This window comes from Chelonoidis abingdonii, chromosome 17 (genome assembly GCF_003597395.2).
Source record: "Chelonoidis abingdonii isolate Lonesome George chromosome 17, CheloAbing_2.0, whole genome shotgun sequence".
Classification (NCBI taxonomy): domain Eukaryota; kingdom Metazoa; phylum Chordata; order Testudines; family Testudinidae; genus Chelonoidis; species Chelonoidis abingdonii.
The window spans coordinates 8,510,987-8,538,888 of NC_133785.1; the positions used below are offsets into that span (position 1 = coordinate 8,510,987).

General features: G+C 51.9%; 1 protein-coding gene across 1 annotated transcript in view; it reads right to left on the reverse strand.

Annotated features, from left to right (window-relative positions):
- The window catches only part of CDC42BPG (CDC42 binding protein kinase gamma), a 58,136-nt gene that overhangs the window by 4,107 nt on the left and 26,127 nt on the right, over positions 1-27,902 (reverse strand). The window contains exons 9-32 of the mRNA XM_032797784.2: positions 27,795-27,874; positions 27,213-27,328; positions 26,358-26,479; positions 25,779-26,021; positions 24,488-24,598; positions 23,688-23,887; positions 22,397-22,490; positions 19,909-20,033; positions 19,263-19,377; positions 18,907-19,055; positions 18,336-18,424; positions 17,266-17,318; positions 16,488-16,592; positions 16,031-16,099; positions 14,173-14,278; positions 13,707-13,840; positions 13,120-13,259; positions 6,318-6,399; positions 5,607-5,823; positions 5,136-5,198; positions 2,875-3,462; positions 2,359-2,456; positions 1,823-1,907; positions 593-713 (exon numbers count right to left, since the gene is read on the reverse strand). Of these exons, the coding sequence (XP_032653675.1) occupies positions 593-713; positions 1,823-1,907; positions 2,359-2,456; positions 2,875-3,462; positions 5,136-5,198; positions 5,607-5,823; positions 6,318-6,399; positions 13,120-13,259; positions 13,707-13,840; positions 14,173-14,278; positions 16,031-16,099; positions 16,488-16,592; positions 17,266-17,318; positions 18,336-18,424; positions 18,907-19,055; positions 19,263-19,377; positions 19,909-20,033; positions 22,397-22,490; positions 23,688-23,887; positions 24,488-24,598; positions 25,779-26,021; positions 26,358-26,479; positions 27,213-27,328; positions 27,795-27,874 (3,305 nt within the window). The remainder of the gene's footprint in view (positions 1-592; positions 714-1,822; positions 1,908-2,358; positions 2,457-2,874; positions 3,463-5,135; positions 5,199-5,606; positions 5,824-6,317; positions 6,400-13,119; positions 13,260-13,706; positions 13,841-14,172; positions 14,279-16,030; positions 16,100-16,487; positions 16,593-17,265; positions 17,319-18,335; positions 18,425-18,906; positions 19,056-19,262; positions 19,378-19,908; positions 20,034-22,396; positions 22,491-23,687; positions 23,888-24,487; positions 24,599-25,778; positions 26,022-26,357; positions 26,480-27,212; positions 27,329-27,794; positions 27,875-27,902) is intronic.

Sequence of the window (27,902 nt, forward strand, 5' to 3'; positions counted from 1 at the left end):
CAGCTGTGTGAACCTTCATGCTGTACACCTCCATTTATCACCTGCATAAGGTGCGTGGAAAGGCACCACACATACACCTAATGGTTTTGGGGGGGACTGGGCAGTCACTTCCCTGCCCGCATTAGCTCTGCCACTGGACTTAGGGTGCTGGCCATGGGTTCAGAAGACCTCACTTCAGTTCCTGGCTCTGCCACAGACTTCCTGTGTGACCTTGCCCCACGTCACTATCCCCTTCCTATGCCTCAGTTTCTCCGCCCCCGGTAACATGGTGAGAACTATCTGCTTGTCTGCTCAGCCTGTGAGCTCTTCAGGGCAGGGACCATCTGCATTGCGCCAGGCAGGATGAGGTGTAGGCCTGGAGGTACTACCATAATAGTACTAACACCACGCACACCACAATGGGACCCTTATTGGGATTGAGGGCTACAGGCACTATCGTGTTCCGTACAGTATTCCCATGAATACAAACAGCATGTGCACCGTACTAGCTAGGATGGAATGACAAGCCTCTCTCGCCCTCCAGGCTTCTGGGTGAGGACAGGAGGGTAGTGCAGGACATACACACCTCTCCCCTGCCCCACCCTGGCCTCACCTCCTCTGCTGCTGCCACTCCTCTGCTGATATACGGAAGGAGAATTTCCGCTTGTTCTTGGTCCTCACCAGCTGCCGCCGGGTGTTGTCTGTGGTCTCGGGAACATTGAATTCATCCTGGTCTGGAGCAGAGGGGTGAAATGAGGTTGCGATGGTGGGTCTACTTGCAGTTACACAATTCAGCCACGAGGCGCCTGTCTCTCCTGGACTAGTGGCTTGAGGAACTGGAGTGGGAATCATGAGTTCGGGGTTCTATTCCCATCTCTGCCATTGACCTGGGGCAAGCCCCTTCAGCCCTCTGCGTCTCGGTTTCCCTTCCCAGCTGTGTCCATTCAGGCTGTGAGCCCTACCGGGCAGGGACTGTCTCTCACTGTGTGGCACAAGGGAGCCCCCTAATCTCGGTCAGTGCCATGAGGCACTACTGTAATATTAGCAATGGGACCCCAATCTCAGCTTAGACTCTACCATAAAGTTACTAATAATGGAGAGCACATAATGGGACCCTGATCTCTCTCTGGTGCCTCTAGATCAGTGGTCCCCACACTGTGGGGTGCACCCCACAGGGGAGCGCAGAGGAACATTTGGGAGGGTGCGTGGCGGGGGTCTGGGCCAGTGCAATGAGGGAGCGCCACTCTGCCTCCAGCCTCGGCCCCCAGCTTTTGACTGTGGCCTAGCCGCAGCCCCACCCCCAGCTGTAGTCCCTGCACCCGGCCTTGGCTCCCAGCCGTGCCCTGGCTCTGCTCCCGGGTGCAGCCCCAGCCGCAGCTCTTGCCTCAGCCTCCAACTGTGGCTCCTGGGAGGGCAGGAGAGATAATATCAGGGGTGGGGCTGGGGGGGCACTGCTGTATGTGCTACCGTAATACTTTTAATAATGTGCAGATAGTAATAGGACCCTAATTGGGGCTCTAGGAGCTGCCATAACACTGCTACCATAATGTTACTAGTCTTTGCTGTATGGAGTTCTAGATGGCAGTAAGATTATTAGCCCAGGTGCACTGCCAGAACCAGAACCAACCCATGAGCCCACATAGTCTGATATCCCATCCCTGACAGCAGCCAGTGCCTGTAGCTGGTACGCTGGTATCAATCTGGAGTAACTCCAGTGACTTCAATGGCTCTAGTCCACATTGAGGTCAGTGCAAATGAGATGGGAGGCCACTCTGGGGCTGAGCCCCCCCAGTATTCCGACTGGGCGGCCTGGAACAGGGAGCAGGAGGGAGTGGGTGGTTACCTGCAGACTTGTTCCTGAGATAGGTCAGGCGCACCTTCTCGCTGCCGTAGGTGCAGAGGGAGCCCTCGGAGTTCAGGGACCGCACCTGAGTAAGAGAATAAGAGTCATTTCCGGAAGGCTGCTGTTCCCAAGGAGCTGCTGGGTGGCAGGTCATCGCAACCCCCATGCTGAGGTGCAGGGAGGTTATGGCAGTGCCCAGATTTCAAACAAAGAGATGGTGGCAGAGCCAGAAAGAGAACCCAGGCTCCCACCATGACCCTTTTCCAATCACTAGACCCCATTCTTCTCTCACCACTGGAAATATAAACCAGGAACTCTCCCAGGCCATCTCTGCTCTAACCATTAGAAACTGCTCCTCTCCCAGAGCTGCAAATGGAACCCAGGAATCCTGGCTCCCAGCCCCATTTAATGGACCATTAAAATAAGAATGAACCAAGAAAAGTTTTGCTGAGCTTTGTCAGCCTATCCGTCCCACATTCACCCCAGACTTCGCTAAATCCTGGGTCCCGGGGCTTGTTTCCCTCTAAAAGCCTCACCTTCTTCAGAGGGACTGTCTGTATCCATTCAGCCTTCCGCACATCAAACACATCCAGGGCGTTCTCACTGAACACACTCAGGTAAGGGGCGCTGTAGCCTAGGAGTTGAGAGACCAAGGGCATTTTAAACCTGCATGCAAATCCCAGCCAGTACAACTGTCGGTTCCCTTGGGTGCCCACTAGAGGGCATCTGGTGTTGGCCTGTCAAAGATGGGATACTGGGCTAGATGGGCCCATAGGTCTGATTCGGGGCAGCAGAGAGGTTGTGGTGTGACAATACTGGGCTAGATGGGCCCATGGGTGTGATCCAGGGTGGCAGGCGAGTGGAGGAGGAAGCTACCAGGATAGATGGCCTCATGGATGTGAACTGGGGTAGCCAGTTCTGGTGATGGGGCATTTGCTGCCCCCTGCTGCTCTCCTCTGCTCCATGAATGCAGCATCTTTGAAAGCAGGAACCAACCCCATCTTCCCTTGCCTGCCCCCAACCTCCCTTGACCCCACAGACCCACCACTCACAGCAGCTCAGGGGGGTTGCCGGCCACATCAGCTCCTGTTGCCGCGTTCTCCGGCCCTGCCCATCCACGTAGAGCCCCAGCCCACTGAAGCACAGGATCAGCTCATTCAGGCTGACCTCCACGGCCCGCAGGGCCTCCATCTGGGCCACAGCTGCTCCACGGGGATCCTCGGGGTGGGGCAGGTGGACGGGTGCCCCCTCATTCAGCAGGGGGTAGAGGGAGAAGCCCGAGGGGTAGCCTATGCAGAGCCGGTCACCCATGATGTCCAAGCACTGCACGTAGCCCTGGGCCTGGATCTCCTTGATGCGCCGGGAGTGGGGCCGGGAGTGGGTGAGCTGGTAGCACAGCACCTGGCGCTTGGAGGCCACGCACAGCACGGAGGTGGTTCCCCGACAGATCAGCCCTGACACCATGGTCTGGCAGTTCTTGGTCTCGGTGATCTTGGTCCCTGGGGACTCTGGTGTCTCCAGCTCGACCCAGGAGAAGAAGCGCACGCTGTGGTTCTTGCCGCACAGGACTGAAAGTACCTGGGCCTGGGGGGAGACAAGGAGCAGCTGGACCCGCCGGCAGTCGCCCAGCTGGAGCACCTCTGCAAACCAAGCCAGACAAAGGATGAGAGTCAGAGATGTACAGTCAGCATTGCCAGAGTGCTACGGAGGCTACACTGGGAAGGGAGATACTTAGGTACTCACTGGTGTAAATCTGGAGCAATCCCTTATTAAATCTAGAGTAGCTCAAGGAGTCACACTGGTTTGTAACTGAGATCAGACTAGGGTGACCAGTTGTTAAGGGGAAAATATCAGGACCGCTGCAGGGGGGGCTTTTTTTTTTTTTTTTCTTTCAAACACTCACTCGTCTGGGAGTTCGGCAGCAATTTGGTGGAGAGCCCGTCAGTTGCAGCTGGTCTTCGACGGTATTTCAGCGGGGGGTAATAAACCTTGCCGCCAAAGACAGAAGCACCCGCTGCCGAAATACTGCTGAAGACCGTCTGCGACTGCAGGACTCTCCGCCGAATTGCCGCTGAAGACCAGGAAACAAAATGTTGGGACAAATGGCATCCCGACCGTACTCTGGTTGGGACGTGGGACAAACTCCTCAAAATCGGGACAGTCCCCATTTTATTGGGACATCTGGTCACCCTAGATCAGACTCTGGCTTGGCAGAGTTACAAACAGGTGTAAACCCAGAGAGACTCCAATTAACTCCATGAGCTACTCTCCCTCTGCAGTCGTTTGTAACCCAGATCAGAATCTGGCTCAGTGGACTTCTGTTGAGTTACAAACTGATGTAAATCTGGAGTGACTCCAGGAGTGACTCCAGATTTACACCAATTTGTAACAGAGACCAGAACTTGACTCGGTGGACTTCTATCAGATTATGCATAATGTCAGGGTGTGACCCAATGGTCCAAAATAAAGTCAGTGTATAATGGACTTCTGTGGAATTAATCTTGATTTACACCAGCATTTAGAGGTCAGACCAGCATCTGGCTTAATTACCTAGAACGGATTATTCCACATTTACTCCAGTGTGAAACTGAAATCAGAATACACCCCAGTGACTTCAGTGCAGCTACTTCAGATTTACACCAGGTTTGTGACCCAGGCTGGAATCTGGCTCAACAACTTGACTGCAGCTACTTCAGACAGCATGTAGCTGTGGTCAGAATGCAGTTCTGAGCCCCGTGAAGTCAATGGAGTCACTCTTGATTTATACCAATGTGTAACAGAGACCAGCTCTGTTTTAATTATCTTAAAATGAACTACTCCAGACTTCAACCCATGTCACTGAAACCAGAACATCGTCCCTAAACCCAATTCACTGAGCGAAGTTACTCCAGATTCACACCAGATTTAACAGAATCTGTCTCATACCCAAGATGTACCCCCCGTTCATAACAGATTATCTATATATCAGAATGACTTAATGGACTTACTCCTGACTTATTGTCGGGTACAAACTGGAGTAACACGTGCTCCTAAGTCCACAGACCTAAGTGCAGCTACACCAGATTTACTAGCCATTTATACATAACAAGTAGTATAACTAAAATCCAGTCTGCCTCAAGGATTTCTCTGGAGTAGCTCCAGATTTACACCAGGATGTAACCAAGATCTGAATCTGATCCAGAGTCTTAACTAGTGCCAAGTTAGGCCACCCAGCTCTTCCCCTGCTGGGCCCCAGACCAGCCCAGCTGCAAGCGTGTGTCATTCCAACCCCCCTTCCCATATGCCTGCGAACTCAGCCCATGACAGCTCTTACCATTGGTGTGCAGGTGAATCACAAACAGCCCCTCTTCGGTTCCCAGCGCGATTCGCTCCCGGTCTGCAGGCAGGACAGGGACAAATGTCAGAGCGAGGCAGCCTGGATGTGGAAAAGGCTGGGCTGCACAGGCTGGCTCCTCCCTATGGGCCCTGACTGCTCTCACACGGCAATACCTCCTGGGAAGCTGGGGGATTTTATTATTCCCCATTTACAAAGTGGGAAACTGAGGCAAAGGCAGGCGCAGGGACTTGCTCAAAGTTATAGAAGTCAGTGACACAGCAGGACATAGAATCCATAAGTCCTGACCCCCCTCCCCCCTGTCACCCCCTGCTCTAACCTACTAGACTCCACTTCCTCTCCCAGAGCTGGGATAGAACCCAGAAGTCCTGGCTCCCATCCCCTCCCCCGACCCAGCAGACTCCACTGTCCTCCCTGGGTGGTCTGTCCCTGTCTCCTATGGCAGCTCACCAATGACAGCAGCGGAGAGGGCCTGTGGTATTAGTGGCAGGCCATTGTCATAGGCTTCCTTGAGGATATAGACGGAGCGGTCGTGGTGCCGGTTCTCCTGCAGGATCCGGTGCAGCTCCACCAGCACCTGCACCCACTGCTTCATCTCAGCCTCACTGTCAGCAAGGAGCAGCAGGGAGCTGGTGGTGGGAGGCGTGGCCAACTGGGAGGATGTGATCTATGGGGAGCAGGGGAGGGCAGCTTAGCGTTGTTCTAAAAGATGCAGATGTTTAGCGCTGGATTCGGAGCTCAGCTCCCAGGAGGTCAATCTGGGGTCATCTCCTGACTGCAGTGGGTTCAGGGCCAGATTTGGATCTAAACTCCCACAGGTCAATTCAGGATCAAGCCCTGACTACAATGGAGTCAGGGCCGGATTCAGATCTCAGCTCCCCTGGGTCAATCTGGGATTCAAGCCCTGACTACAATGCGGCCAGGGCCAGATTCTGATGTCAGTTACTCCTGGTGTAAATGCAATGATGCCAGCTCTGCACCAGTGATGTAACCGAGTAGCACTTGCCCATTGCAATAAGGATCTGACACACAAGATGACTGAGACGGAACTTGCAGGACTGAGTCATGTGACCCAGGCTGGCGTGACATGATTGCAGAGCTCTGCTGCTCTGGCCCTGAGGCACACCCAAGATTGTAAGTATCCCAACTCCCAGAATTTACCCGGAATATGCAGGGCACGTCCTTGTTGCTGGCGTGGATGACATCCGAGGCCAGAACCGACGTCACCGAGAACTGTTCGTCCCTTTAAAGAGAAGACGACAGGCATCAGCACCAACCAGTGCAACCTCCCCAGCTGCACCTTACAACATCCCCGTGTCTGCTGCTGTGCCCCACAGAGCAACTGTAAGCCTGGGAAAGGAGAGGGATGTAGATTTGCTCACTACAGTCACAGATTTTAAGGCCAGAAGGGAGCATTCGATCATCTAGTCTGACCTCCTGTACAGCACAAGCCAGAGAACATCACCCCTCTATGGAACCCAGTTGCTTGTGGATATCTTCCACAAAGGCAGCCAGGCTTGATCTGAAGACTTTCAGAGGTGGAGAATCCACCACTTCCCTCAGGAGTTTGTTCCAAAGATTAATCACCCACACTATGGAAAAAAAATGTAGCTTATTTCTAATTCATTTAGCTTTAACTTTCAGCCATTGGTGGTTTTTCTGCATTTCCCTGCCAAATTAAAGTAACTGGCAGCAGTAGTAGGCTTTATCCTCAGTGTGGATAAGGCACATGCTTTGCCACTGGGTTCTGCTGCTATTTGCTGAAAGTGGAAGAATGTCAAGGAAGGGAGAATGCTCTGTTGGTTACAAAAACCTCCTGCCCATGACCTCCCCAGCCTCTCTGTATTTTCCTCTGTTCCTATTCCCCATCAACAGCAGCAGAGGGGCATCAAGAACAAACAAGAGACAGCAGGTGACTGATAGGGAGTGTGGATGGGGTGGGGGACAAATAAACAGTGACAAGTTTTTAAAGTGCTTGTACACAAATGCTAGAAGTCTAAATAATAAGATGGGTGAACTAGTGTTAAAGGAGAATATTGACATAACAGGCATCACAGAAACCTGGTGGAATGAAGACAATCAATGGAACACAATCATTCCAGGGTACAAAATATATCAGAAGGACAGAACAGGTTGTGCGGAGGGTGGGGGTGGGGACTCTATGTGAAAGAAAATGTAGAATCAAATGAAGTAAAGATCTTAAATGAATCCACATGTTCCATAGAATCTCTATGGATAGTAATTCCATGCTTTAATAAGAATATAACAGTCGGGATCTATTATCGACCACCGACCAGGCTAGTGATAGTGACTAAGCTAAGGGAGATTAGAGAGGCTATCAAAATAAAGAAATCAATAATAGTGGGGGATTTCAATTATCCCCATATTGACTGGGTACATGTCACCTCAGGACAAAATGCAGAGACAACATTTCTTGATACTTTAAATGACTGCTTCTTGGAGCAGCTGGTACGGGAACTCACAAGGAGAGAGGCAACTCTTGATTTAGTCCTGAGTGTAGCGCGGGATCTGGTCCAAGAGGTAACTACAACAGGACCACTTGGAAATAGTGACCATAATATAATAACATCTAACGTTCCTGTGGTGGGAAGAACACCACAGCAGCCCAACACTGTAGTATTTAATTTCAGAAAGGAGAACTATGCAAAAACGAGGTTAGTAAAATGGTACAGTGACTAGAGTGAAATCCCTGCAAGCTGCACGGACACTTTTCAAAGACACCATAATAGAGGCCCAACTTAAATGTACACTCCAAAATTAAAAAAACACAGTAAAAGAACTAAAAAAGAGCCACCATGGCTTAACAATCATGTAAAAGAAGCAGTGAGAGATAAAAAGGCATCTTTTTACAAGTGGAAGTCAAATCCTAGTGAGGTAAACAGAAAGGCGCATAAACACTGCCAAATTAAGTGTAAAAATGTAATAAGAAATCCAAAAAGGAGTTTGAAGAACAGCTGGCTAAAAACTCCAAAGGTAATAACAAAATGTTTAAGTACATCAGAAGCAGGAAGTCTGTTAAACAACCAGTGGGGCCCCTGGGAGATCAAGATGAAAAAGGAGCACATAAAAATGATAAAGTCATTGCCGAGAAACTAAATGAATTATCTGCTTCAGTCTTCACGGCTGAGGATGTTAGGGAGATTCTCAAACCTGAGCCATCCTTTGTAGGTGACAAATCTGAGGAATTGTCACAGATTTAAGTGTCATTAGCAGAGGTTTTGGAATTAATTGATAAACTTAACAGAAACAAGTCTCCAGGCCCAGATGGCATTGTCACCCAAAAATCTGAAAGACTCAAATGTGAATTGGGAACTATTAACTAGGGTTTGTAACCTGTCCCTTAAATCAGCTTCTGTACCAGTGACTGGAAGTTAGCTAATGTAACGCAATATTTTAAAAGGCTCTAGAGCTGATCCCGGCAGTTACAACCAGTAAGTCTAACGTCAGTACTCGGCAAATTAGTTGAAACTTAAGTGAAGAATAAAATTGTCAGACACAAGAAGAACATAAATTGTGGGCAAAGTCAACATGGTTCTGTAAAGGAAATCATGTCTTACTAATCTACTAGAGTTCTTTGAAGGGATCAACAAACATATGGACAAGAGGATCCAGTGGACATAGTGTACTTAGATTTCCAGAAAGCCTTTGACAAGGTCCCTCGGCAAAGGCTCTTATCTAAATTAAGTTGTCATGGGATAAGAGGGAAGATCCTTTATGGATTGCGAACTGGTTAAAAGACAGGAACAAAGGGTAGGAACAAATGGTAAATTCTCAGAATGGAGAGGTAACCAGTGGTGTTCTCCAAGCAGGGCGGCGCTTCCATTTAGGCGGCCTAGGCAATTGCCTAGGCCGCCAGGATTATTGGGGGGTGCATTTTGCCGGGGGGGGGGGGCGGCAGGCGGCTCCGGTGACCTGCCGCAGAAACTGAGGACGGTCCGCTGCTCCACAGCTCCGGTGGACCTCCCACAGGCACGCCTAAGGCAGCTCCGCCAGAGCCGTGAATCAGCGGACCCCCGCAGGAATGCCTGTGGCAGGTCCACCAAGCGCGGGACCAGTGTGCGGGCGCGAAACGGTGTGGCGCCTAGGGCGCTAAAACACTAGCACCGTCCTGTCCCCAAGGTCAGTCCTAGGACCAGTTCTATTCGACTTATTCATCAATGACTGGAGAAAGGGTCAACAGTGAGGTGACAAGTTTGCAATGAACTAAGCTGTTCAAGACAGTTAAGACCAAGCAGACTGTGAAGAACTTCAAAAGATCTCACAAAACTAGTGATTGGCAACAAAAGGCAAATAAAGTTTAATGGGATATATGTAATAATGCACATTGGAAAATACCCAACTATACATACAATATGATGAGGGCTAATTAGCTACAATTAATCAGGAAAGAGATCTTGGAGTCAGCATGGATAGTTCTCTGAAGATGTCTATGCAGTGTGCAGTGAAAAAGCAAACGGGATGTTAGGAATCATTAAAAAAGGGATAGAGAATACGACAAGAGAATATCTTATTGCCTCTTTATAGATCCATGGTACACCCACATCTTGAATACTGCATACAGATGTGGTCTCCTCATCTCAAAAAAGATATACTGGCACTAGAAAAGGTCAGAGAAGGGCAATAAAATGATTAGGGGTTTGAACAGTCCCATATGAGGAGAGATTAAAGAGCCTAGGACTTTTCAGCTTGGAAAAGAGGAGACTAAGGGGGATATGACAGAGGTCTATAAAATCATGATGATGTGGAGAAAGTGAATAAGGAAAAGTTATTTACTTGTTCCATAATATAAGAACTAGGGCCACCAAATGAAATTAATGGCAGCAGGTTTAAAAACAAATAAAAGGAAGTTTTCTTCAACAGTGCACAGTCACCTGTGGAACTCCTGCCTGAGGTGGTTGTGAGGGCTAGGAAACTATAACGCATTTAAAGAGAATGGATATAATTCATGGAGTTAAGTCCATAAATGGCTATTAGCCAGGATGGGTAAGCAATGGTGTCCCTAGCCTCTGTTTGTCAGAGGGTGGAGATGGATGGCAGGAGAGAGATCACTTGATCATTGCCTGTTAGGTTCACTCCCTCTGGGGCACCTGGCATTGGCCACTGTCAGCAGTCAGGATACTGGGCTGGATGGACCTTTGGTCTGACCCAGTATGGCCGTTCTTATGTTCTAATGGGGGCTAGAACCCACAGAATCTGAGAACAGCACCTACAAATTAATTTCTCAAACACCTAAAACAAGTCCACCTCTTTGTCTAAAAGATCATACGTGGCCTCTATTACATGGGTGAGGAGCTGTATTGATAATAGAGCTGGACAGGACCTGGAATTTCCGTTCCCACCATTTCAAATCTTTTTCAATGCAAAACTGGGGGGAAGACAACAAACTATGAAGTTTTCCGCAAAATAAAATTTTTCAACAAAATAAATAATCTTCAACAAATGTAGTTTAAAGAAATCAAAATGTTTCAACTGGATTCTGACTTCTTGTATTGATTTATTTTTTAGAAAGTGATTTTTAAAGAAAAAGTCATTTCAAAACTCAAGGTTGAAATGTTCCATTCCAAAAATGTCAAAATGGAACGTTCCAAGCTAATAGACATACCGTTCCCATGCCTCCTGCAATGAGACTGTGTCAAAATCAACATGTTCCCTGCCCTGGGAAGTGTCACCATTTTCAGCTGGACAAACATTTCACAGGGAAATTTTCAAGCGGATCCAATTTTTAATGCAGATAAATGACATTTTCAGGTGAGCCGGCAGATGTCCTCCACCTGCTCCCTTCTGTGGGGGCGCCTCTCCTTAGCAGCACCATGCCCCTAAGAGCAACCCCTCCGACTGAGCTCTGCTAGCCTTTTAGCACAGTCAGGCGCACATTAGTCAATGAGCTGCCAGCCAGCCACCGAGACAGTTAATTGCTCACAAGTTGGCTGAGATGGGCTTATTCCCCTTAAAGAAGCCCTAAACAGGGCCAACACCCATTAAAGGGACCAGCCACCCCATGATAGTTACACAGAGGAGGTCTGTGTAACTATCATGGGGTGAGGCCTCAGCTGGGGTATTGTGTCCAGGCTGGGCCCCACATTGTATGAAAGAGGTGGACAAACTGGAGAGAGTCCAGAGAAAAGTAACAAAAACAATCTGAGGTTTAGAAAGCCTGAGCCATTGGGCATGTTCAGTCTAGAGGAGAGAAGGCTGAAGGGGGACTTGATAATAACCTTCAATAGGTAAAAGATTGTTATAAGAAGGACAGTGGATCAATTGGTCTCCGTGTCCACTGAGGGTGGGACAAGGAGCCTGTGGCTTGGTTTGCAGCAAGGGAGATTTAGGTGAGAGATTAGGAAAAACTTCCAGAATGGTTAAGTACTGGAACAGGTTACTGGGGAGATGGCGGAATCCCCATCACTGGAGAGTTTTAAGAACAGGTTGGACAACATCCATCAGGGATGCTCTGGGTTTACTTGGCCCTGCCTCAGTGCAGCAGGCTAGGCTTGATGATCTCTTGAGGCCCCTTCCAGCCTGACATTTCTATGTAACCCTGTGCCGGGGAAAGAGATTGCTACTGCCCATGATTTGGGCATGCTGCCTTCATTGGCATCAGAGTGTAGCCTCAGCTTTAGCTTCAACCTGAACTGATCTGACCCTCTCAATATCAGCCATTCAACCAGAATATACCTGTGTCAAGTGGCACTGGACCCGGTAAAGCCCGGTCACTTAGGGGCTGAGAGCTAAACAAGACTGCTGCTCTTCTCACGTACGAGTGGTGCCTCTCCAGAATTGTTGGTTCATTTGAAACACAGAAGTCTTGACTCGGAATAGGGAGGTTCAGTTACCTCTGTATTTGGCCCTGGTGCGACCACTGCTGGAGTGCTGGGGCCCACAATTCAAGCAGGATGTGGATAAATTGGAGAGGGGTCAGAGAAGAGCCACGAGAAGGATTAAAGGATTGGAAAACCTGCCTTGCAGTGAGAGACTCCAGGATCTCAAGCTGTTCAGCTTAACAAAGAGAAGCTTGAGGGATGACTTGATCACAGTCTATATAGCATGGGGCTCTTCAGTCTAGCAGACAAAAGTGGAAGTTGAAGCTAGATAAATTCAGACTAGAGATGAGGTGCACGTTTATCAGTGAGGGGAATGAGCTCTTGGGACACCTGATCTACGGCTGGGGTGGATTCTCCATCACTGAGAATGTTTAAATGAAGGTTGGGTGTGTTTCTAACACATCTGCTCTAGTTCAAACAGGAATTAATTCAGGGCTGGCCTACGGCTTGGGCAACACAGGACGTCAGACTAGATGATCAGATTGGTCTCTTCTGGCTTTATTGTCTATGCATGTGGTTTAATCAATCTAATACGGCAGTTTATTTGGTATCAACCCGTTCATATGGATTATTTATGTCATGCTTTTTGCTTCATTATTCGGTTTAGTGAATAAAACTCATACAACTGGAAACCCCGAGGGAGCAGAAGTTTCTTTCCCAGTCACCAGGATCACAACCTACATGAGCTCTAGGGAGAAAACAGACAACTCGACGACTCACTCAGCAGTGATTTTCATATCTGGAGGGGTGGTAAACCCATTGGGGCAACAGTGACGTTATGCTGCAGGCAGGGTGGTTGAGCAGGGGGCGCTCTTGCCTTGCACTCAGTCCTGTGGGCTCAGTGGTCTGATCTGGGGCAGCAGAGCCTGGAGGGGATACCAGGCTAGTTGGGCCCATTCGTTTGATCCAGGAAGGCAAAGAAAGGAGTGACACTGGGCTGGATGGCCCCAGGGATGTGAGCCAGGGTGGCAGGAAGCGGGTTACCAGGCTGGCTGGGCCCAGGCGATGATCTGCGATGACAGAGAGGGATGCAAGGCTGGGTGGGCTCAGGGGACTGACCAATAAGGCACTTTGTGGGTCCCCTTTCCCTGCATTTTGCGGGCGCCGGTTGTGCCCCTCCCTACCTCATATCCATGACCTGCATGACATTGACACCGCACTGGGAGCCCCGGCCTTCTGGCACGTCGTAAAGGAAGAGCTTGAAGTCGCTGACCATGGCGAATGCCCTTTGCCAGCCCTTCTTCACCCCCGCCGGCTTCGGCACCTGCGGGGATCGGGAAGGGGAGACGGTTACAGCCCCATTCGCCACAGGAAGATTTGGCCTGTTGTTGGTGCACCATCCTGGGTGCTAATAATACCCAGCAGGGCTTGACCCTGCCTCAGTTTCCCCTGGGACAGGGTGACTGTCATATAGGAATCGGATACAGACAAGGCGAGTTCCCTAAAGTTATACAGCACATCAGTGGCACAGCTGGGGATAGAACCCAGGAGTCCCGGCTCCCAGACCCCTTGTGATAACCCACTGGACCCCGCTCTCCTCCCAGAGCTGGGGAGAGGACCCAGGAATCCTGACTTCTGTGCCCCTGCTTTAACCACATTCACCACAGCCAAGAAGATCGGGGGAAGGGTGCTCGCAGAATCACCTCTGCCACGCCACATCAGACAAAAGCCAGCCTGACACAGGGCACCCGTGGAGGGCGGGAGGACTTACCGACAGATACCCCTCAAATGCTGTGCCTGTCCCAGTAACCGGATTGACCCCCATGGTTTTCCGGAGCTGTTCAGGGGTTGTGGGGCAGATGGCCATGCCCCCAGCGCAGGACACATGGCAGACGTAGTTACAAGCTGCAGGAAGAAGCCAGGATGCAATGCATGAGTGAGGGGAAGGAGACGGACTCTGACAGGCACCTGGTGCAGGGAGAGGGACCAGAGACACAGGCACCCCCCAGGGCCCAGCATCCAAGCCTGCCTGGCAGGAGACCCAGGTGCCAGGCTCCAGTGCCCTACCTGGTAGAAGACCTGGGTACCAGCCCCATGGCCCAGCACTCAGTGCCCAGCCTGGCAGGGACCTGGGTTCCAGGCCCAGAGGCCAGTGCTTAGCCCCATTCAGGAATTCACCTCAGGGAAGCAATTGCAACGGGGCCCGCACGGGGCAGAGCCAGCCCGGCCTCACTCACCCTCACAGGCGTAGCCCTGGCGCAGCAGCCCCACCATGAGTGCGGTGCAGCGCATGCATTTGGTGGGCACAGCGAAGCTCCGCATCTTGAAGCTATGAGATTTTGGCTGGAAAATGGGGGGGAAACAACAAAGAGGGGTTTCAATCTGCGGTGGGGGAGGGATTTAGGGAAGCCAGAGACACGGGGATAAATGGGCATTTGTCCAGTGTGTGTACACAGACCCACGCAATGCACTACACACACATACTAACCACCCACATTCATCTGACACCCACAGCACAGTCCCATGCGCACCTAAATATACCCCTAGATAGACAGCTACACACACAGCATACAAGTATGCAACAAACACACCACACATACATCAGCCGCACATGCCACATCCCCACGTTCATAGCATACAACTGCACAACCACACTGACACATACACCTCCATGCTCACAACATACATATCCAGAGAACACCCCATCTGTACACAACACATCTGTAATGGATCTACACACCGCACACTCTGGGCATTCTAAATACCCCCCCCCCCCACTCTCAACACACGCAGAAAAAAAAATACAGTATCAGGGAAATTGCAGGGGATTTATGTCACCTGCACACACACCCAAACACTCCCTGCCATGCAACAGGCAGACATACAAAGCGAATGCAACACACAGTGTAGTAACATGTGTGAAAAAAAACTCCCATGGCAGCTGACTAGACAGAGTTTGTCTGACACTGGCAAGTATATACACACTTACCCACACCACCACACACAGGAAACACACACCCACACAATCCATGGTATAAATCCTCCCCATCACACCCACCCCACACCAAACATATGGACACCTCAACACCACACACCAAATCCTCTCTACACAAGTGCTCTATTTTCACATGTATCTCACGCCATATGCCAGAGAGAAACCACAACCATAGGCCTATATAAACACAGATTTACATCACACACGCACTTACGTAAATCCATTAGAAAAGGGCAAGAAAGGATTTCTCTGCTAGCCACGTGTGCAGAAACAAAGATGCCTAAATATGTGTACACACACCCCAACTATCACATAGACTCTATCATAGACAAAGTCCACCTTGCGCCATCAGGCTGAGGTGGTTAAAGCCCATCAGTTTCCCTAGCCAATGGTACACACAGGCTAGCACCACATCCAAACACACTTGGCTCCCCTAACCTGATGGATCAGGTACCCAGTTGTAGCTGAGTGGACCAGAAGTGGCCTGTCCAGGTGAGATCGAGCAAGACTTAAACCCAGAACTTCCCGGGCTATAGCCAAGCACCTGAACCACTCAGCCACTGCGCCACATGTTGAGAAATCGTCTGGCTAAGTGTGGAAATGAAGAAGGCTCTGATCTTATGTAGCAGCACAATCACATATCATGACTGCAAACATGCACTTGAAACACGGAGAGAACTTGAACACACAAAACCTTCTCCCATGAACAAACAAAAACCACACACGCATACAGTACCAACACACGCTGAAATGCCACAAATACAACGCTTAGTCCTGGCTCCCAGCCTGACCCCACTCTAACCCACCAGACCCCACTCCCCTCCCAGAGCCATGGAGAGAACCCAGGAGTCCTGGCTCCCAGCCTGACCCCACTCTAACCCACCAGACCCCACTCCCCTCCCAGAGCCATGGAGAGAACCCAGGAGTCCTGGCTCCCAGCCTGACCCCACCCCCTCCCAGAACTGGGGTTAGAACCCAGGAGTCCTGACTTCCAACCCCCAACCCCCTGTTCCAACACACACAACTAAAATAACCCCATATACACACACTCCACGCCCTCCCCCACACAACAGAGCAAACACACACAAGCCCCAGGTTACCTTGAGTGCACCTGAGCTGCTTCCTTCTGCAGCAACGGCTACCTGTGCTGGGGGTTTGCTCAAAGCCAGCTGTGAGGATGCAAGGAGAGCGAGGGCAGAGTCAGCACAGAGAGCTCGGAGGAAACATTTCAAAGGAGCTACAAGTAAGTGAATTTTTCTAAATCAAATCTGGGGAAGAGCTAAGAATAGCACCCAGGCATCCTGCCTCCAAACCCCACCCTGCTCTAACTCACCACACTCCCTCCCGCTCCCAGAGGTGGGATAGAACCCAGGAGTCCTGGCTCTCAGGCCCCCACTCCCATCCATTAGACTCCCCTCCCCTCCCAGAGCTGGGGACAGACTGCCATGGGCTGGGCTGGGGTAGAAATGTGAGCCCTGGTAAGCCAAGAGCTACATCCTCCATCTGAGCTCCTCATTGGAGCATCACACAGCAAGGCTGTTAGCATTTACAACTCACGTTGGCTCGGAGGCTTCGTCTCCCTTCTGGGCGCAGCTGGGCCTCCTCGGCCGATCTCCGATTCTCCTGCGTGTCTGGGGGGCTCCCAAAACTGATCGCATCCTTCTGCCAAAGAAAAAGCACCATGCAAACCCAACCCTGCGGCATGTAAGGCAATGAGGCAGGACCGCTCTCCCTTGGAGTCAGTGCTGGCCTCAGCATGGCACTACGGGGTGCTCTCCCCTCTGAGCCAGTGCTGGCCCCAGTATGGCACTAGGGGGTGCTGTGCTGGAGGGAATGGGGTGGTGGCTCAGAAGGGGGGGCTCTTCCTTTGCAGTCAATGCTGAAACCAGAGCAGCACTGTGGGGTGCTGTGGAGGCTCAGTAGGTGGCGCTGTTTCTTTGCAGTCAATGCTGAACCCAGAGCAGCACTGTGGCGCGCTGTGGAGGCTCAGTAGGGGGCGCTGTTCCCTTGCAGGCAGTGCTGACCCCAGAGTGGCACTAGAAGGCATCATATGAATCAAGGGGCTATTAATTCCCACGGGTGGGTGGGACCATCATTGCACGCAGCTAAAACACAAAGTTCCCTGTGTCAGTGTCTTGAGAGACCAGAGCCGGGAATAGAACTCAGGAGTCCTGACTTCCAGCCCCCCCCAGCCTAACCAACAAACCCCATTCCCCACCCAGAACTGTGGGCAGATCCCAGGAGTCTTAACTCCCTCGACTCCCCGAGCCAAGATATAATCCAGGAGCCCTGACTCCCAGCCTGCCCTGCTCCAGCCACAGCCTGATGGACGCACCTCCGCACTCCAGAACGATAGGAAGGGAATTAGTGGCCCCTGTTGTTTTGTGCCTAGAAGAAAGAGAAAGATTCACACGTAGCACACCCCAGCTCCTCCCTCCCAAAAGCACAGACTTTACCTATTTGCGCTAAAGGAGAATCCCCCCCATTAGCTGCTAGCAGTACAGGTGATTTGACACATGGTGGAGAAGTTCCCATTGCACCCAGCAAAGGACAATGGCACATAGACACACACAGAAGCCAGTTCACACAACCACTGCGTAGGTCAATGAGAACATGACTGGCTGGTTAGGGCCGGGAACTGGGAGTTTCCACTTCTAAGTGTGTCCCACCAGCACTGAATTATTACAATAGCGTCTATAGACCCCAAATGACATCAAGGTGGGCCCCCACGCAGGGATCTCCCACCCCGGTTGAGCCAAGTGCCCTCCACCAGTTGTTGCACACACTGCGAGAGTCTCAGTCCCCCAGAGCTGACAGCCTGGCCAGACAAAAGATGGTTTCTCCCCACTTTACAGATGGGGAAGCTGAGGCCAGAGTGACTCTGTGACTTGCCCAAGGTCAAGCCATGACTGAGCTGCGAGTGGAATTAGTGAGCAGGGCGCAGGACACCTGGGTTCTATTCCTGGCTCTGCCCGTGACCTCAGGAGAATCCCTTCTCCTCTCTGCCCCTCTCACCCTCTGTTTAGGCCTGGAGCTCTCGTGGACAGGGACTCTCTTACCATGGGTCTGTTTTGTGCCCAGCACGTCACGGCCCCTTGATCACACTCTGTGTAGTGCCTGGCACAACTGGGTCCCCCAGTCTTGGTGCAGCGCCTGGCACAACAGGCGAGCCTCTGACCTCGTTCAAGGGTGGGGCTGATAAGGACAAAGGGCAGCCCCCCTGATCTCAATCAGAGGGTCCATGCAGCCCCTGGCATGGTGGGGTGTCCCTGATCTCATTTGAGGGATCCCCCCTGTCACCCGAAGATGCCTGATCTCAGCTGGGGAGCCCCAGGCTAGAGCAGTAACCACACAGCAGCCATCCTGTGTGTGTACTCAGCCAGGCTGGAAATTCCAGGGCCTTACCTTCCACAGACCTGACCTTCAGCTCCTCCTTCAGCTTCTCCAGCTCCAGCTGCAGGGCCCGGTTCTGCGCCTCGGCCTCTTGCAATTTCCTTGTCAAAATATCCCAACAACAAGGGAAACCCTTGTCTTTATTGCTCCAAAGGTGCCACGGGGCCAGGGCAGCACAACGCTGTGCTCACGCAGCTGACGGCAGAGGCGTCAGCCCCTCCCCAGACAGATTTTACCCTGATGAACATCTCAAGGGGTGAAAATTGTTGAAGCAGTAGCATTGTCTAGTCATTGTAGCAGGGGGCTGTGGGTTCCTCTGTCCTATCCCCAGCTCTGGGAGGGAGTGGAATCTGGTTCTTAGAGCAGGGGTCCTGGGAGCCAGGACTCCTGGGTTCTAGTCCCAGCTCTGGGACAGCAATGGCATCTAGTGGTTAGAGCAGGAGGGGCCGGGAAGCCAGGACTCCTGGGTTCGAGTCCCATTTCAGCCACCGACAGTCCCCCAGCTGTCTGAGGCAAGTGTCCCAAGCCATGGGGCTCCGACCCCTTTCCCGGCTAACAAGAATCAGCTCCCCACCCGCCTCACCGCTCGGTGGCCAGGTGTGCAGCCTTCATCTCAGTCAGCTCCTCCTGGACACCCTGCTTGGCCCGGATCTCGGCTTCCAGCGCTGACTGCAGCTCCAGCTTGGCCGAGGCCTCCATCTTCTGCAGGCGCCTGGCCTTCCAGTGATTGTCCTTCACATTCAGAGAGAGGAAGGGCTGAGCTAGGAGCAGGGAAACCCCAGGGCTGGCTGGATCAGAGGGAATGGGACCCCTGGCCTTCCCTCTAGGGGGTGCCAGCTCCACTCCCAGCACCAGGGCAGGGTACTGGCTGGCTCAGAGGGGTGGGGAATGGGATATAGGGCTCCAATCCAGCCCCACACAACCCCGTTGAGCTCATACTGGGCTTCTGGCGTCTGAGGTTTTTGTGCTGATGTGTTTCAGGGATTCCAGCTCCTCGGTCATCCGGGTGGCCAGAGCCTGGAGATAGCCCCTGGACTCCTTCTCGTCACTGACCCTGGGGGAGGGAGAGAGAGAGTCAGGAGAAAGCCCTGCCAGGACCCATCTAGACAAACCCAAGTGGGACCAAGATGGCAGCAGCATCTGCCCCTGAAACCTATTTCCCAATCCAAGAGAAAGAAGCTCCCAGCCCAACATGTTCATGTCAACCAGGTGAGAGGGGTAAGTGATCTGGGGCAAGTCACACAGCCGGAAATAGAACCCAGGAGTTCTGTTTCCCAACCCTCTCTGTTCAAACAACTAGACCCCATTCCCCTCCCAGAGCTAGGGATAGAACCTAGGGGTCCTGACTCCCAGCCCAGCTCCCTCCTCTAACCACTAGACACTATTCCCCTCCCAGAGCCAGGAACAAAACCTAGAGTCCCGGCTTGCAGGCTATACTGTTGTTCCCTGGTACGATGGGATGCTGTCTCATTCTGAGAGCAGGATAACCCTCGTGTGCTCTCACCCCACCCCACCTCACCCCACAGTGAGCCCTGCTAGGGGATCTAATCCCTGGACCACCCAGCTCAGCATGGGGGGTTCATACCACTTCAGAATGTCAGAGATCTGGGCCTCCCAGTTAGTGACTGTTTCTCTCCGGTCCTCCAGTGAGCGCAGCTCCTGCTCTAGCTGCCTGTTGGTTGTATTTAGCTTCTCCACCTGGCCTAGGAGCTGCAAACAGGTAGAGAGACCAGACAGAAAATGTGAAAAATCGGGACGGAGGTGGGGGATAATAGGAGCCTATATAAGAAAAAGACCCCAAAATCAGGACTGTCCCTATAAAATCGGGACATCTGATCACCCTACAAACAGGAGAGGAAGACAATGCCACAGGGACCTTGGAAGGAAGGACCCTGCAGTTAGAGCTGGGTGGAGAATGGACTTTCATCCCCTTGCAGTTCCAAAATATCAGATAAAAAATTGTATCAAGTCGACCCAAAACCAAGGTTTTTTGGAATTTTCGACGAATCAAAAAGGCAAAAAAAGTTTTATTTTTATATAGTTTTATTTCAGGTCAATTGAAATGTGTCATTTTCGAGTCCCTTTCCCTCCTTGAAATGTTATTTTAAATAAAATTAAAGGTAATTTCAAATGAGAATTCATTTCACATCAACAAGTCAACATGTTCCAAGTTTTGGAGCTTTTGATTTGTTCGATTTCAACCAAAACAATTTGCTGAAGTCAACCCAAATTCACAAAATGTTTCCATCTGCCTGAATTTCCATTTTTCACTGAAAAAAAAAAGTTTTGATGGAAAAAGTTCGGGCAGTTCTACCTCCCCTCTCCCCTCAAATCCCTCCTATTCTTTTAACTCAGGGTGCCATGAAAGCGAGGTCTGTCCACACGTAGCTAGCTTGTTCGCTGAGTGTCCCAAGCATGCTCTATTCACTGGCCAAAAACTTGGCTAATGCAGAGTTACGGCTGATCTCTTGCTGTTCCGGAACATCAAATTTAGCAAAACTCAAACCTCTGGAAACTAGGACATCCAGAATTAAGGCATATGCATTTTCCTAATTATCTGCTGTTCTCAGATTACATTTCCCCAAATAACCTCAGCTTGCTCCCCCTCCCTCGGATGGAGGCGGACTGGATCAACATGCCAGCAAATCTTTCTCTGACTTCTCAGCAGAGCAGGTTTTAAATGCACATTGCCTATTGCCTAGGCGTATGCTCAGGTTCAGTACCCGCAGCATGTCCCCTTGGTCCATCCAGGTCATGCAAATAGTGAGTGACAAAACCATCTTGCCTATTCTCTCTGCACATGTACGTTGCAATGCATTTAGAGCACGAGTCTAGCCAGACACCTTAACTCTTTTCCAAATAACATTTTCAATATTGCTTCCCGCAAAAAGCAGTGGGTGCCAATGCCATGGACTAGCAGGGATAAATGACAAGTGTTTGAGAATCAGAGGGGTAGCCGCGTTAGTCTGGATCTGTAAAAGCAGCAAAGAGTCCTGTGGCACCTTATAGACTAACAGACATATTGGAGAATGAGGATGCATCCGAGGAAGCGGGTACTCACCTACGAAAGCTCATGCTCCAAAACTTCTGTTAGTCTATAAGGTGCCACAGAAGTGTTTGAGACAATCAGACCCCCAGTGTGAGCCCCAGATCTGCGCAATCAAAGTTGATGAAAAAGTGTCAGCATTAAGAAATGCTGGGGAATTGGGGGGCTGTATCTCAGGAACCTCTTGTTTGAATGCCCCCAAATTTGGATCACTAACCACACCCTGTGCCCCTGTGAGGCAAACCAAATTTCAAGGCAATTCAGTTAAGTATGTGAATTTTACAGCACCTGATAGAGCTGACCTTTAAACAGAAAGAGCTTCTCAACCTTAACTACAGCAGAGCTAGTGGTCAGCTTTAACACATGGGAGAGATCTGTTTATAGCCAGCTAAAGAGCATCTTGAGAGTGCGCTGTACGTGGGACAGCTCTATCTACATACAACAGCTATTTAAATTGCTAGTAGAGGGTGCCCCATGCAGAATTGTTCCTGGGCTTTTCAGGGCCAATTCAAGCTGTAGTGCACCATTGCAAACAGCTGCTCATGTACAGCTCCGAGCGCAGGGCAGAGCTTGCTCTGCTGGCCAATGAGATGAGATAGGCCGGCCCTCAGGTACCAGCTAGGGCATGTGGTAGGGCTCTGTGCCTCCTCCCGCATGCTGCAGGCATTCCAGCAACCCTGTACTCTGCCTTTGGGGGCTAAGATCCAGTAGTTCCACTGCAGCCTGCATTCACTGCTCCAAGACCCCTTCTTCTGCTACCTGCAGCCCACATGCAATCCCTCCGGCTGCAGCAGGCAGACCACAGCACTCTCCCATCAGGAGATGCCCCTGTAGCATCAGGCGATACTGCACCTTGCAGGATGCAGCCCCTGCAGCTACCCAGTGACAGCAGCTGCTAGTACAGCCCACAGCACATCAGCCATGCAACCCAGCAGCAACCAGATTGCAAGAGGCTGAGCCCCATTAACTCTGGAAGATCCAAATCAAGCCCACCTTGGAGAAATGGAGAGATTCAAGTTCCTCTTACCCTCTCCTGTTCCTGGGCGAATTTACTGTTCTCTTCCTGCAGCAAAGTCCTCTCCCGTTCGTTCTGGTCTTTCAGCTCCTTATGTTCCCTTAAACTAGAGCCCAGCGGTTGGAAAAGAACATTAGAGCCACGACTAAAAGAAATAATGATATTAATCCCTAGCTTTTATCCAACACTTTCCACCTGTAGCTCTCAAAGTGTTTTACCACAGTGCTTCTCAACCAGGGGTATGCAGAGGTCTTCCAGGGGGTACATCAACTCATCTAGATAGTTGCCTAGTTTTACAACAGGCTACATAAAAAGCACTAGCGAAATCCGTACAAACTAAAATTTCATACAGACAATGACTTGTTTATACTGCTGCATATACCATACACTAAAATGTAACGACAATATTTATATTCCAGTGGAATTATTTTAGAATGATCTGGTACAAATTTCTCAGTAATAGCGTGCTGGGACACATTTGTATTTTTACGTCTGATTTTGTAAGCAAGTAGTTTTTAAGTGAAGTGAAATTTGGGGGTATGCAAGACAAATCAGACTCCTGAAAAGGGTGCAGGAGTCTGGAAAGGTTGAGAGCTACTGCTTGAAAAATCTGGTCGATATCATTAACTCCATTTTACATATGGGGAAACTGAGGCACAGAGAGAGGCACTGACTTGCTCCAGGTCACCCAACAAGCCAGTGGCAGAGCCTAGAACAGAACCCAGTCTAGGGCTGTAAGCGCTTGGCCACACAATATCAACTGTGTCTGAAGGACGTTTCTTTACCAACTCCTCCTCTGTAATCTGGGTTTAAAAGTGTGGATTTTTTTAAAAATTTTTTTTTCAAATTAACAATTTTATCCTTTCCCCTCCTTTTAACCATTAAATGGAATTGAATAAATGGTCCTTCCCCCTCCTCCTTCATTCGGTCACTCTCGCTATCGGAAACTCCCCAAATTCCTGAAACGCGACCAAGCAGGGAAAAGGGAAAAAATTCCTAGGACGCAAAAATAAATGATTATTGGAAAAAATGAGGTGTCCAGGTCTGGGGGAGAAGTGGAGAAATGAAATCAAAGAGGATGAGAGAAGAGGGAGGAAAAAGGAAATAGGAAAACGAAGAAAAACTCCAAACATTTTCTTATGGAAAAAATATCTCCAAATAAAAAAAGAGAAATTATCTCACAGGAAAAATCCACCTTCCTTCTCCCCCTCCTCCCTGAGAAAAAATGTAATTCCCCTCCCTGCCCTTGACCAATGGGGATGCTGAGCCCAGGAGAAGGTTTTGGGTTCAAATCACCACTCACCTCTCCTTCCTGGCTTTCTCCAGTTTTCCGTGCAGTGGGACAAGCTCACCCTGCAGCACCCCCTGCTGGCTCTCCCTCTGCTGCAGTGGCTCACGCAGGCTCCTCCGCTCCCCCTTGGGCTGCAGGTCCCCTCGCAGGAGTGTGGGGTCCTTGGTGTGGTTGGGGCCGGCTGAGTCCAGAGAGGCTGTGCCATGCTTCGCCTGCAGGGGGCAGGAGAGTTCAGCCACAGGCACCCACTTGCCCATTACCATGGGGGGTGCTTATGCAGTATATCACTAACTGTTCAAAGAGGAGAGCTGATACCTAATCCTGCAAGGGGCCCTAATGCTCCTCACAGGGACCCCAACGGATGGGTCAACTCACCAACTGCCCCCAGGGATCCCCTCTGATAGGGCAAGGGTCCCTTGCGTCCTCACCAACTGACGCCCAAGGACGCCTCTGACCAGACAAGGGGTCTCACGTGCTCACCAACCCCCCCCCTCCCCAGGGATCCCACTGACTGGGCAAAGAACCCTCATGCACTCACTAGCCCCCCTCCCCAGGGCCGCAATGACTGAGCAGAAGCCTTCAGGCACCTGCCAAACACTCCCACAGGGACTCCCACTGAGCAGCCTAAGGTCTCTCATGCGCTCACCAATTGCCCCCGCCAGGGGTTCCCACTGACCAGTTAAGGGCCCACATGCTCTCACTGACCCTGCCGGGCAGGGGAGGGAAATGCTCTGAAGGCTGCACTCTCTGCCTACCTGTGCAAGGGGCACTAGTGCGTTACTCCCCACATACCCAGCCCCCTTCCTCCTCACCTTCAGCCCCTCCAGCTCCTGCCTCATCTTCCTCGCCTGCAGCTCACTTCTTTCCTTCAGCTTCTGCTGCTTGGACACTTCGCTGGAGAGACCTTTGATCCGAGACTCCAGCTGTGGGGGTGGGGGGCCATCAGCCTCCAGCACCCCCCACAGCCCCAGGGCTGGGAAAACTGCAGGCCTGAGGCAAGGGCGCTGGAGGACCTGGGCCCTTCCCTGGTAGTCAGGCCCGGGGGAGGAGGAATGGCTGGCTCGGGGGGTGGGTGGGGAATGAGACATGGCTCTGACCAGGCCCCAGGGTGTGAGGGGCCTGGCTGAGGGTTGGCATGGATCCCAGCCCACTCCTAAATCATCCCCCCACTGCCAGCCCCTGGTGACACGGGCTTGCAGGGCCCAAAGAACCAGGACTCAGTACCCAGCCTCAGGCAAGAGATGGGAGGACAGGGCCCAGAGACTAAGTCCCAGTAGAAGGGGCTTAACCCAGGACAAGGAGGGGAGGCCAAATGCTTCCTGCCTGTGCCCCCACCCCAGGCACGCACACAGGAGTCAGGTCCAAAGGCAGCAGGGACCCTCTTCTAACCCTGGCACACCTCCTCTCTGTTTGAGGTCACCCCCCAAGGGTGCCAGCCCCTCTTGACCTAAGGCAACTCACAAGGAGGCTGGATTCTGCCCCCGCATTCTCCAAGCCACCCAGAGAGCCTCAGAGACAGCACAGGGGAACCAGGATTACTGGGGGACACAGCAGCAAAGTCCTTTTGATGGGAGGGGTTATTTTTATTTTTCAGGTGCACCCCTAACCAAGCCCACAGCACAGTCCTGCCCAGAGCAGTCCAGGTAACCTCCTACCCCAGCACAACTCTGCCTTGCCATCTTAACTATGCCACTGCCACTGATTGCCAGATAACTGGGATTTAACCCCTGCCCTGCCTCCCCGTTGCCAGCTGGGGAATGGAGACAGTGCTGGCCAGCAGGGGGCACTGTGCATTCAGCACAAGAGGCATGTAGCTCAGCATCATGCACAGCTGATGGGCTGCCAGCAGAGGGTGTTGAGCGGGGGATGCAGTCAGTGCTGAATGATACATGGGTGCAAGGAACCACCAGGCAAAGTTCCACTCATAGCACTGGGAAGCTGAGGATGGTGCTGCACAGTGCAAAGCTGCAGGGCAACCACCAGGGGGCATCTTATGCACACAGCAGGGAGGGACGTGGCCTGGTGAGGAGTGCATGCAAGTTCCTCACTAGGAGGCGTCCCATGCTTGGTGCAGCCAGGAAGGGGTGGGCACTGCCCGGTTACCTCCTTGCGCCCAGTCTCCACGCGGGCCAGCTCCTTGCGCAGGCCATCCACACGCCGGGCAGCTGCCTCGGTCTCCTCCTGACGTTCCCGCAGCTGGCGCACATGCCGGAGTAGCTGGGCCTGCAGGTCCCCGCACTTGGCCTCAGTGCAGCGGAGTTCCTCCGCCGTTTGCTTCTGCCTGCCCAGGAGCTCCTGCAGCTCCTGGCTCTGGGCCTTCAGCCGCTCTTGGGCCTCCGACAATTCCTGTGGAGGTACAATCACTGTTAAAGACAGCTGCTGTGCTTCACCCCGGAGGCAGCTGCATCTCAGCACCAGGTGAGGGATCCCTGTATGAACAGCCCCCAGACTCCACCCTAGAGGCGGCTGCATCTCAGCACCAGGTGAGGGATCCCTGTATGAACAGCCCCCGCACTCCACCGCAGAGGCGACTGCATCTCAGCACCAAGAAAGGGCTCTCTGTATGAACAGCTCCTGTGCCCCCGCCCCCCAGAGGTGGCTGCATCTAAGTGCCAGGTGAGGAATCCCAGTTATTCTACACAGGTGGAAGGAGCAGTAGCAGGACTCCTGGGAGTGTCTCACCTTACGGGCCTCGTTCCTCTCCTGTCTGAGCAATTTCAGTTGCTTCTCCAGGATTTTCACCTGCCCAGATGCCTCCCCCTCCAGCCGCTGCTTTATCATGTCTTCGGCTTCCGACTGGTTCTCTGAGCATGAGAGAGAGACCAGGGAATTTACTGGGATTCCTTACCTCTGATCAGACCCATGGGCCCATCCAGTCCAGTCTCCTCTCTCACAACCCCACTACCCCAGATCAGATCCCAGAGCAGATATATCCCCCAGCTGATCCATGGCTGCTATCCCACAGGCATCAGTACCTGTCAACTTTCTACACAACTACAACTCTATTTCTCTCTTCAAGCTCCCTATTTCTGGGTTCTTGGCCAGGGCTTTGGAAACTTAGGGTGGGGGTAGGGGTGGGAATCTGGGCAGCATGTCTATATGGGGAAATTCCAGGTGGAAACAAAATGGGTCAGCCCCCAAAACTGGGTGAAAGGGACTAAACAGGAAGGAGAGAGATGGCTGCAAGCTCCCTCCCAGGGCATCCCTCATACACAACTGCTCGATTCTCTCCCCAGCTCTGGGAGAGGAGAGGGGTGGAGTGGAGCAGGGGGCTGAGAGTCAGGACTCCTGAGGTCTATCCCTAGCTCTGGGAAGGTCAGGGGTCTAGTGGGTTAGAACAGGAGGTTGGCAGGCAGAGCTCCACCCTGGTTCTGTTCCCAGACTCATTGTCACTTTCTCTGCCAGATGGGGATGATGCAGATACATTCATGACCAGGTGTGTGGAGACCACAGGGATAAAGGTACAAGAGGGGGCATCTAAGCTGCTAAACAGGGCAGATCTTTGGGTTTTAACCCTCGGAGCACCACCTGCCTCACCTTGAAGTTTCCGGGCCAGCTCCAGCTTCTCCTTCTCGAGGTTCCGGATCTTCTTCTCCAGCTGGGCCATGGCAGGTGATGTGGAAGGGGATGGGGGCTTCTGCTCGGAGACTGGGCTGCAGGACACGGGAAGGGGCGTGCGTGAGCTGGAACTGGTCCGGAAATCCCAAAGGTCAGCTTAGCCCAGGATGTGGCTCTTTGTCTCCCCCTGGTGGCTGCACCAAGTGGCAGAAGCCTTGGCATCCCCAGACTGGATGGTCCTTCAGCCCAACCCCTAGAGTCTCATGTCTCTAGATCTCAAGGTGATGAGTTCAGTCCTGGCCAGAGAGCACTGATTTCACACATGGCCCAAGAGGGGATACCAGGCTGGATGGGCTCAGTGCAGCAGAGAGGGGGGGGCTCATGGGTCTGACCTGGGGCAGCCCAGAGAGGGGCATGATGGGCTGAATGGGCCCATTGGTTTGATCCAGGGAGAGGGGATCATGGATGCGCATTGAAGTGATAACAACACTGGCTGCTCTGGCCCCCAGGGGAACAGCTGTGGAAGGGGACGGGGTGTCCCTGCCAGGGGCTTGTACTCACCAGCCGGAGGTGAAGGTGAACCCCACAAAGGGGAGATGGTGGCCAGTAAACGCACTATGAGAAACAGGGGGCAGCGTCTCCTGGGAGATGAGAGAGGGGACGACACAC